The 11,466-nt window shown below is 43.6% G+C and overlaps 1 protein-coding gene across 1 annotated transcript; it reads right to left on the reverse strand.

Annotated features, from left to right (window-relative positions):
* Nucleotides 1-333: 333 nt before the first annotated feature.
* On the reverse strand, nucleotides 334-6,259 carry LOC132461762 (heat shock cognate 71 kDa protein-like). Its single transcript, XM_060057154.1, is given in 10 exon segments — nucleotides 334-1,066; nucleotides 1,068-1,193; nucleotides 2,605-2,837; nucleotides 2,920-3,118; nucleotides 3,313-3,515; nucleotides 3,622-4,177; nucleotides 4,419-4,571; nucleotides 4,652-4,857; nucleotides 5,052-5,263; nucleotides 6,109-6,259. Coding segments are annotated over 9 exon segments (1,995 nt in total). The 5' UTR covers nucleotides 5,257-5,263; nucleotides 6,109-6,259; the 3' UTR covers nucleotides 334-952.
* Between the last annotated feature and the right edge of the window lie 5,207 nt (nucleotides 6,260-11,466).

Below are 11,466 nucleotides of genomic sequence, written 5' to 3' on the forward strand. Positions count from 1 at the left end.
AAGTAAAATTCAGAGACTCATTCTTTAAGCGCAGGGCTCAAATTTGTCAGACTTGAAACTATGCAGGAACTATACTGGAAAAGATCACTGCTGAAATACTTGAGATTGTAGGCAATGCGGCAAGGGAAATCAAAAAGTGCAGCAACCTAATATGCAGATTTGCGTAATTTGTTTATAAAACAGGAAAGCCCTAATTTGTTATTCTTCTGCCCTAGGCTCAAGGAATCCACTTGGTTTCACACCAATGTGTCTTTTCAATGAAATAGCTACGGTGGGAGCAATCTGGTTGCATAAAACACACAGAATAAACAAAACAAGACGGACCAAAAGAAATGGGGATGTTTTCTTCAAATGGATTTCGTTTAATTGTATTGCTTCAATGGTTTATCCAACGTGACCGGACCCATGTCTGGTATCAATCGAATGACCAAATCTTAAATATTCAAAAATAATTAGCATCCAACACACAGTACTTGTGATACAGTAATGCTTTTACTCATCAGCACTCAAACTATACAGGAAACGGTTCCATCATGAGATATTCAAACATACCAACTATATCCCGTTCCTCATGATTAGCCAGTGACCAGCCTTGGCTTGCAGACAGGGTTAGGGGGGTAGGGTTCATGCTTTGGTTACTTGAGGGCAGTGGTTCCCAATCTGGGGCGGAGGGAAAGGGTTGAACCTCTGTGTGACCTTGAGCTAGTGCAGCCTTTTTGATTTGTCAAATCATAATTGTAAATGTATATAAATAAATAAATGTCCATCCAAAATATACAGTAGAATAGCAGCATACTGTGGTTCATTACTTCACTTTGTAAACATCTTCTGCATCACAAACTCCTAGGGGGTAGGAAAGTCATTTGATGTGTTTACCATCATATGTGAGGGGGGGGGGGGGATGGACGGACAGACGGACGACACTGGGAACCACTGCCATAGGGAAGCAAAGTTAGGTACAGATACTGTATTTAATCGACTTCCTCAATAGTCGGGCCAGAGGATCCACCACCAGAGGGGGCGCCACCAGCACCTGGGAAGCCTCCTGGCATTCCACCGGGCATCCCACCAGGCATACCACCGGGCATGCCTCCGGGCATACCCCCAGCACTCTGGTACAGCTTGGTGATGATGGGGTTGCAGACCTTCTCCAGCTCCTGTTGCTGGTGCTCATACTCTTCCTTCTCGGCCGTCTGAAATATAGAGCACCTTTTTAAGTGGTGTTTTTTATTTCTGTTAAAGGAACAGTTCTCAAAACGTTCCATTGGTGGCACGTGTTGTAAACAAAATGTTAAGAAACTGTTTGAAGAGTTAAACTACATTATTTAAAAAGTATTTCCCAATACTCTTGATGCTCAATGTGTTCAATATGCAAACACTTAACCTTAACATCCATAAAGGTATTGGGAGACAGCAAATGGTCTTTGGGAACATTAGCCTTTGTTCATTCATTAATATTCTACTGGGGCAGCGTTTACTATGCTATTTTTTCCAGATGGTTCAGTTTTCCAATATAGGCCTGCAACTGTAACTGTGTGTTCACACCAAACGCGAAAATTTTCGCCCGTTCGCGTGGTCGCCGAAGTTTTGTCGCGCCACACATCATAATCTGTCGCTGTGCAAGTTTTGTCTAATTTGTCGCGCCACAACAAGGTAACCTTTTGTGGAAGAGGGAGAGACGTCGGAGGACCCGACGCAGTATATTCATAATATTGTAATGACCACGGAAGAGGCAGTGAATGAAGTATTGAATAGACAGAGATTTATTAGATAGGCCTACCTAATAAACCGTTGGAACACACAAGACCGGAAACATAGCAACGCCGGTAAACAAACCCCGAGAAGCCCAATCCCTATGAGAGCTCCCCGCGCTACGGCCATCTGGAGGAGCACAGAGCTTTTGGCCGTGATATTATGCATACAAATATTATATTATATATAGAGCTCCGGGAGTCGCAAACGGCAACATTCACTTTCTCCTCCATGCTGCAGTTCACCCCGGACTGCACTGCACTGAGTTTGACGGTTGAACGCTGATTGGCTGATACGTTACACATGTGACTCAGTGGCCATGCTGTTGAACGCTGATTGGCTGTCATCACGCGAAATTCGCGTCAGAGTTCAAATATTTGAACTCGAGCGAATTTGAACGCGCTCGCCTGTGCACGGCAAAAGTGTGGCGCGACAAATCAAAACTTGTCGCCCGTTTTCTCTCGCGGAAAATTCGCCCGAAACGCGTCTATACGTTCACTTTGTATGGGATCCTGTCGCCCCGTCGCGTTTGGTGTGAACACACAGTAAAGGTTTGTGTTGACATAGCTCTCTTGAACAAACAATCCTGAGGCATACCTAAACCATTAGAGTTTAACAACATTTAATTGCCATTTTTAATTATAGTAAAAGTGTCAGACTTTTGAAGCAATCAAAAGTTAAAGTATTTCTTTATTTCTGTGATGTATAATATCCCTTGGAAGAGGCAACCTCAAAGTTAATTCTGAATCATTTATTAAGTTCAATTAAATTAATATAATAATTTAATTGAGTGTCACCAGTTCAACAAATTCAGCCCAATGCATTGAAAGGTTTATGAACCCCATGTCTTACCTGGTTCTTGTCAAGCCAGCCAATGATTTCATTACATTTGTCCATGATCTTCTGCTTGTCCTCATCGCTGATCTTGCCCGCAAGTTTCTCATCCTCCACGGTGGACTTCATGTTGAAGGCGTACGACTCCAGAGAGTTCTTGGAGGAGACCTTGTCACGCTGGACATCATCTTCGTTCTTGTATTTCTCAGCCTCCTGCACCATGCGCTCAATGTCTTCCTTGCTCAGGCGACCTATGACAAGTCAGATGTGGTTAGCATGCAATGACGAGGCATGCTGAAGATTATTTGCCTGCAGGTTTTCTCTGTGGCTTACCTTTGTCGTTGGTGATGGTGATCTTGTTTTCCTTGCCGGTGCTCTTGTCGACGGCCGAAACATTGAGGATGCCGTTGGCATCAATGTCAAACGTGACCTCGATCTGAGGAACACCACGAGGAGCGGGAGGGATGCCCGTCAGCTCAAACTTGCCCAGAAGGTTGTTGTCCTTGGTCATGGCACGCTCACCTTCGTAGACCTATAAGGGGCATTGTATTAGTAACACAGATACTTTAAATAGACGGAAGCAACCCACAATACATCGCTTAGACATCCAAGGAAGGGCTGAAAAACCATCATTGGTTTTTAAACCTCAGGTGCAAACTGAGAATGTTAGGAGTAACTTAATCACAGCGAAGTATGTTGGTCAGCAAACCAATGAAGAGCTCTTACCTGGATGAGCACACCGGGCTGGTTGTCAGAGTATGTGGTGAAGGTCTGAGTCTGCTTGGTGGGGATGGTGGTGTTACGCTTGATCAGGACAGTCATGACACCTCCAGCGGTCTCAATACCCAGAGACAGAGGAGTAACGTCGAGAAGGAGCAGATCCTGGACATTCTCAGACTTATCCCCAGAGAGGATGGCCGCCTGCACAGCTGAAGAAAGAGCAAACTGGTTGGAACTTGTGGATGAGCCCGATAAGGTTGAGGATATAGCAACATTAAGATCTATTTGTATAACAGTTACACTGTTGACACTTACCAGCGCCGTAGGCCACAGCTTCATCAGGGTTGATGCTCTTGTTGAGCTCCTTGCCATTGAAAAAGTCTTGCAGCAGCTTCTGGATCTTTGGGATACGAGTGGAACCACCAACCAGGACGATGTCATGGACCTGAGCCTTGTCCATCTTGGCGTCACGGAGAGACTTCTCGACTGGGTCCAGGGTGCCACGGAAGAGGTCAGCATTGAGCTCCTCAAAGCGGGCCCTGGTGATGGAGGTGTAGAAGTCGACTCCCTCGTACAGGGAGTCGATCTCGATGCTGGCCTGGGTGCTGGAGGACAGCGTGCGCTTTGCCCTCTCGCAAGCGGTGCGCAGACGACGGACAGCCCTCTTGTTGTCACTGATGTCCTTCTTGTACTTGCGCTTGAACTCTGCGATGAAGTGGTTCACCATGCGGTTGTCAAAATCTTCCCCACCAAGATGAGTGTCACCAGCGGTGGACTTGACCTCAAAGATACCATCTTCAATGGTCAAGATGGACACGTCGAAGGTACCGCCACCGAGATCGAAGATGAGGACGTTCCTCTCTGACCCAACCTAACACAGGAAGTAATAACATTTTACAGGTGTCCAAAGTATAAGGCTGGCATTATTCAACGTCTTTCTGCAACAAAAAACAATTGCATTAAGCACTTTGCCATCCAGGGTATAACCCCGTTTTGTCCAATGCTTTGGTCATTTCATTGGGGGATGGTAATTATGGAAAAAAATTAACACTAGCCTTCTCCTGTACAGAAAGTGGGACACATCGTTATATAAGACTGATATTGAGGCTAACCTTCTTGTCCAGACCATATGCAATAGCAGCTGCAGTGGGCTCATTAATGATTCGCAGTACGTTTAAACCAGAGATGGTTCCGGCGTCTTTGGTTGCTTGACGCTGAGAGTCATTGAAGTACGCGGGTACTGTGACGACGGCATTGGACACAGTCTATAAGAAAGAACAGGAACAGTGTTATTAGACTTATATATCATATTCTTCATCTATAAACAGCTTTTATTTGTACGTACCTTTCCAAGATAAGCCTCAGCGATCTCCTTCATTTTCACTAACACCATGGATGAGATCTCCTCGGGGTAAAAGCTCTTGGTCTCCCCCTTGTAATCAACCTCTACTTTTGGGCGTCCACTATCGCTGATGACATTGAATGGCCAGTGTTTCATATCAGACTGCACCACAGTGTCCTCAAATCGCCTCCCGATCAACCGCTTGGCATCTAGATTGTCAAAAGTAGAAACGAAAATTGGTTTGGCTGGATTGCAACATTTGATAACGCATATCACATGGGGACATTAGGCAACCAAAAATCAATCATTCATCGGCAATCCGGGCAAGGAACCGAGTACTGCGGTGTACAAAGTGAATCAATGATTCATGCCGCATATCCTTTACGACCAGCTTGAGCCTTACCGAAGACTGTGTTTGTTGGGTTCATGGCAACCTGATTCTTGGCAGCATCTCCGATGAGCCTCTCAGAATCGGTAAAGGCCACGTAGCTGGGAGTGGTCCTGTTGCCCTGGTCGTTGGCAATGATCTCCACTTTGCCATGCTGGAACACACCTACACAGGAGTAGGTGGTCCCGAGATCGATCCCGACTGCCGTTCCCTTGGACATGGCTTTTCTAAAATACAATTAATACATTTTAGTTTGGAATGGACTGGGAGCAACAGTCCTGATCAAAAAAAATGATTGGTTCCTACTCAGAGCTACATATATCATATATAGACCTACAGCATCCTTGGAACAGTTTATACGTTAAAGCTGTTGCTGCAACAGAAAGATTAGGCTGCGATGGACAGAGCCTATGAAACGCTGCCAAAAATAACCTGCTGAAATAGAAATAGAAAATATGTTTTTTTTTTATAGTTTTTAGGTGAGAGAAAATGATTTACAGGCCCGGTGCAATTAAGCAATCTATAAAGAAAATATGTTGATGGAATAACCGGTTATAAATCAGAATGGATATGTGGGTCAACTCATTCAACTCCGATGTCAATTTCAACGATTTAAAAATGGCGCTTCGGCCAAAGTAGTCCTTGGTAACAGTAGTCATTTGCAACATCACGCAGTTCCCTTAAGCGAATTATCAAAGATGATCCCTGACCATCTGGGGGCATTGGGAGCTCCGCCCAGCTGTCAGTCTGAAGGGCGAAGTTCCGCTGCTGCAGCACAGCCGATGCTGCTGGCTCATCTCCCGCATCTATGCGCAAAGTTGCGTCTTAACCTCTCTGTATAAAATACCATATCTGGTTTCAAGAATCGATTTTTTCCGTTATTATCTACTTCCCAAACTATGGTTTTGTTGACGGTATTTCGTTAATATCGTAGTAATATGGGCTAAACCATCCTTAGAATTGCCCGAGATAATCGTAGTATCATTTCATGTATATTCTTTATAGAGTTCGATTTCTAATAACATTGACGTAGAAGATAAACATTGTACGTTTAAAAGTTATTTTTTCCTACCTGAAGGAAGGTTTGTCTGGTGATGCTCACTCTTTCTGCTGCAGACTGAATGAGGACAGTAAAATGCCGGCGAGTCAAAACCTTCCGGATGTCTTTGAGCCAATAGGATTGCAGTAGAAAAAAGAAAAGAGGTCTTCCAGAATATTCCAACAGGGTGAAACTGGCCTACAGTCAGATCTGCATATGGCATGCCCTGTGCCATGAGATGACGCCCTTTCGCTTTCACTATCTCTGGGTCAGTTTATTCCGTCGGTCTAACTCGTCATGTTGTGATTGGTTCGAAGGTGCAACACATGGTATTCACTAAATAAAGAATAAAGAAAGGTCACGCTGAGATTAGAGACAGAAATAGCAGGATTGTTTCAGGGCATTATAAGGAAGGAAATATAAGGGCATTATATAAGAATTGTGTGATAAATAAGATATATTATAGAAATTAGAAACTGATGTCAGGGGATGGACATGGACGGGGCTCTTGACAGCTTTTTTATGTTTTCTCCCAACAACGGTCCTTAAAGGTCCCATGACATGCTATTTTATGTATTCTTTAATATAGGTATTAGTGGGCAACTAACACAGTATTCAAAGACGTTCCCTAAATTCAGCCGTGGTGCAGAGTTACAGCCACTCCGAGCCAGTCGCACATTGAGCTTCCCCCAAATGCGCTGTTTCGGTGGGCGTGTCAAGGAGGAGGGTGGGGGTGTGGCCCTGAGCAGCTTGCAGCCACCATGCGCTCTGTTTACAGTGGATGTATCGCAATGGCGAGCCGCACACAGCTTTTAGCCGTGTTCTGTAAATATTCTAGGACACACGGGAGTCCTGGAGCTCTATATCTAAATATTATCATATAGCCTACACAGATATCTATATCATATAATATATATTATCACGGCCAAAAGCTGTGTGAGCCGATATTATGAATCTCAAACGACCGCGTTGGGTTCTCCGACGTTCCTGGTTCTTCAACGTCCACATCAATGTGAATACACACACTGTAACGCAAGTGTTTCTTGTCGGTTCTTTGACGTGTCTTGTATTTCCACAACGAGACTGTCGTGGGGGTTATCTGAGCCGTGGTTGAGAAGGAATTGGGGGGAAAGGAACTTTGATTTGACTCGCTGAAGTACATGAACTGCGACATGCCGCCGGTTGCCGCGAGGCACCATCGCCCGGCAGCGGGCAGCCGGCAGCAGGCAGCGCGCGGTTCAGTCGACTTCAGGTTGATGTGAAAGTGGAAGAACCAGAGACGTCGCAGAACCCGACAAAGTCGTTTGTGATTCATAATATCGTCTGGAGGCGCACACAATATGTTATATGATATAGATATCTATGTATATGATATTATTTAGATATAGAGCTCCAGGACTGTAACGCAAGTGTTGTACACTTCCTTGTTATTTGGATAACCGTTCTGCTGTTGGTGTGACGTCGGACTCTCGTATCTGGTATTTCTACAACGAGACTCGTATTGGGGGTTATCTCAGCCAAGGTTGAGAATGAATTGGGGGAAGGAACTTTGGCTTTGACTCCCTCAAGAACATGAACCACGACAAGGAGGAGAACGGGATCTTTGCCGGGCAGCGCTTATGCACCTCCGCCTCCGGCGGTGGTCCCTCAGCGGGGCTCAAGCGGGAGACATTCGCCGCCAACAATCCCTTTCTCCTCCATGTCGTGGTTCATGTTCTTGAGGGAGTCAAAGCCAAAGTTCCTTCCCCCCAATTCATTCTCAACCTTGGCTGAGATAACCCCCAATACGAGTCTCGTTGTAGAAATACCAGACGTGTTATGCGCCATCACACCAACAGCAGAACGGTTATCCAAATAACAAGGAAGTGTACAACACTTGCGTTACAGTCCTGGACCTCTATATCTAAATAATATCATATAATACATAGATATCTATATCATATAACATATTGTGTGCGCCTCCAGACCAGAGGCGTCGTCAGCCCCTTTTTACTGGGGCACGTGCCCCAGTAAAAGTCTCCAGTGCCCCAGTAAAATTCCATTGATCATTATTAAATTCATCTGCAGAAGCGCCGCTCTCGCTATGGAATCGGCAGGATTCATCAAGTGCATCTCCTGCTGCCTCGGGAGTCTTCAGTCGAGTCTGCCTCTTACCAGCCAATCAAAAAACGAAAGGGGCTACATAAAAGCCAATCAGAAAATAGCCCTATTGTATCTGGGTAAGATTTAACGCAACAACCAATGAAAAAAATCAGTTATTTACGGATTTGTCCACGTGACTCTTCTGAAAGTGTGTAAAGTATGACCAAGTGTTTCTTTCTGTTCAATAGTCTAGATAGAACTTTATCAATCCCCTGTAGGAAAAATTTGTCAATAAAACAATAATGGTAAAAAAAATAAGGAATCTCCCACTTCCGGCTTCCATGAAAGAGAACCATACTAATTCACACAATAGCGTTGATGCAAATCTAACATTAAAGGTTAATTTAAGGAAGTTCTCTCCAGTCACGCTGAAACTAGTTTGCTAGTAGTAGCGCTTTAATTTGCAGTGTAAGAGAATTCTGGGAAATCTGAATGCTGACAAAATTCTCAGAATTCTGACACTGCAATTTATTTGCACGCTACGACTAGTGAACTACTTTTAAAAAAACCTCGACACTGCGACCAGGCGACAAATGACTGGTGAGAACCTTCTTAAATGAACCTTTAATGCTGGATTTAATTATCAGAATTCGGATTTTATCCAAGTATTCTGACTTTATTATCAGAATGCTGAATTTTATCTCACAATTCAGAGTTTATTAGCCTATTCGATTTCTGAATTAAAATTCTTGTGATGAATAATCTACATTTGTACAGTCGATTAATTCCCGTCAACTATGTTTTCTAACACCAGCATTTCCACAACTATGCTCATGTTTGTGACTGCTATACAAAACCATTTATAGTGCATCTATTTTTCTGCTGGGTAGTGATAGTCGCCCTAAATGCAGCTTTAATTTGGGCTCTGATTCTGAATAAATGCCGCTGCTGAACTGTGTGAATAAATAAAGGGAACTGAAATCTAAAGAAGACACGTGGTTTTGATGTACCGTGAATTCCAGCTGAAAGTGGAACATTGCTGCCATCAGGGGAAATTAATGTAACCTAGGCATATTGTAAGTAGCTTTCAATTCCTTGTTTTTTTGTTGATCATGTTTCGTTGGAAACCACGGGAGCTGGAAAAAGCCCAGAGTAACTCATCTCCTTTTTTAACGTTACAACAAATTCACAACTTGTTTGACACAAACAATGACAACCCTGATTGCTGTTAAAGAATGTTGCCCACATAATTAGCACCAGTTTTCAATACTGAGCATCTGTAGCCTGTAGTTTGATAGCACACACACACACACACACACACACCATGCGTGCACGCACACACGCGGAAAATGAATAATGAATGAAAAATTGTCTGTCTAGACAAAAACTTCCTTAACACAAAAAAGGAAATTATGGATATACAGGGTGTTTTTAACATACTGGATCCAACAATGATCCCAACATTGACACAGATAATTCAGATCATTGCACTCACAATTCCTGTAAACAGTTGTAGTTGTGAGCGATCTTTCAGTGTGTCGAGAAGGCTCCACACCTGGCTTAGGTCAACCATGGGGCAAGGAAGGCTTCACCAACTTTCTCTTTTGTCCATTGAAAAGGAGCAACTATGCAAAGTGAGTCAAAGCCACGTTATTGACCGCTTTGCCACCATGAAGGCGCGGCGATACAGCTTAATAGTGAAAAAATAATCATTTAAAAAGGCTCTATGCAGTAGTGTATGGCCTTATTTAGTTTAATTTAAGAGCTTTGATGGTTCTATAACATTTTCCAGGTTGATTGGTGGCAATGAGCCACCTCACCTTAAGTCAGAAATTCTATTTGTTTTAAACCTTGTTTCTTGCCTTTTTAGTACATGTCGTTCTGGCAAAATGATGCTGTTTCCACACAGCTTCTAAATAAATATAGATGTGTAGACTTCTCCTGATAAAGAGGTGAAGGTCATAAAGAGACTTCTTGTTTATTTGTCAGTTACCTTATTTGTAAATCTTTGAGATGTGTATGTGTTTAAATAAATATAATTGTACGGTACTCATGAATCCATCTTTGCGTCTTTACCTTTACCAGTGCTTTAATATAGCCTACAGTATGACAGTGACAACAATTTTGAAGCTCGTACATACCCTTCTGTATCCATATATTTCATATTGTGCACACGTAAAAAAAAAAATGTTGGCAGTTGGGGGCCTGTGCCCCAGTAAAACTCTAGGTCTAGCAACGCCCCTGCTCCAGACGATATTATGAATCACAAACGACTTTGTCGGGTTCTGCGACGTCTCTGGTTCTTCCACATCAACCTGAAGTCGACTGAACCGCGCGCTGCCTGCGGCCGGCTGCCCGCTGCCGGGCGATGGTGCCTCGCGGCAACCGGCGGCATGTCGCAGTTCATGTACTTCAGCGAGTCAAACCAAAGTTCCTTTCCCCCAATTCCTTCTCAACCATGGCTTAGATAACCCCCAGGACAGTCTCGTTGTGGAAATACAAGACACGTCAAAGAACCGACAAGAAACACTTGCGTTACAGTGTGTGTATTCACACACACACATGTGGCGCTCGCACGGTCGAGTCTCATTGGCGGGCCAACGTCTCTGGGCGGGCCAGGCAGAGTAAGGGGAGGAGCTGAGATTCCTCATGACGTCATGAGCACAGATTTCCAAATCAGCGCGCTTGAGCCTCCGTTTTTTCAAAGGCGAGCAGAACAGCTAGTGCTAGTTTTACACCAAACGCAAGTTTTAGCCACTGGGGGACCATAGGCAGGCTAGGGGAACTCATATTTATGTTAGAAAACCTCATAAATTGAGATTTTCATGTCATGGGACCTTTAATGTATAAGGGAGACCTTATTCTTGCCGTATGTTTTCACATTTGTTGTAAACGGTTGTGGCTATCATGTTTTTATTGAATTAGAAACAACCAATAACTAAGAGCAACATCATTCAATCACAACTTTAATATCTTTTCCTGACATGAAGAATAAGAATATCTAGGCTTTATTGCATTTGGAAACCAGTGAACAAACCTGGCCCCTAGTTGTAAATGACTAGATAAGATGTTCTTTATTAATCCTAGTGGGAAATGTTGGTGTCACAGCAGTACATGACAGTAATTGAAAATACATTTTAAATTATAATATGGGCGAGAACTACAAATAATATTCAGAAAGCGTTATTTATCTATAGACAAGGAGTGTCCAGTGGTGTCGTTTGACCTCTTAAGACCAGTAGTTTCATCATATTCAGGAAATCGCTTGTGTTTGAGTTTTGCTTGTTGTTAGCATCAGACCAACTTTTA

Source organism: Gadus macrocephalus, chromosome 7, assembly GCF_031168955.1.
Source record: "Gadus macrocephalus chromosome 7, ASM3116895v1".
Classification (NCBI taxonomy): domain Eukaryota; kingdom Metazoa; phylum Chordata; class Actinopteri; order Gadiformes; family Gadidae; genus Gadus; species Gadus macrocephalus.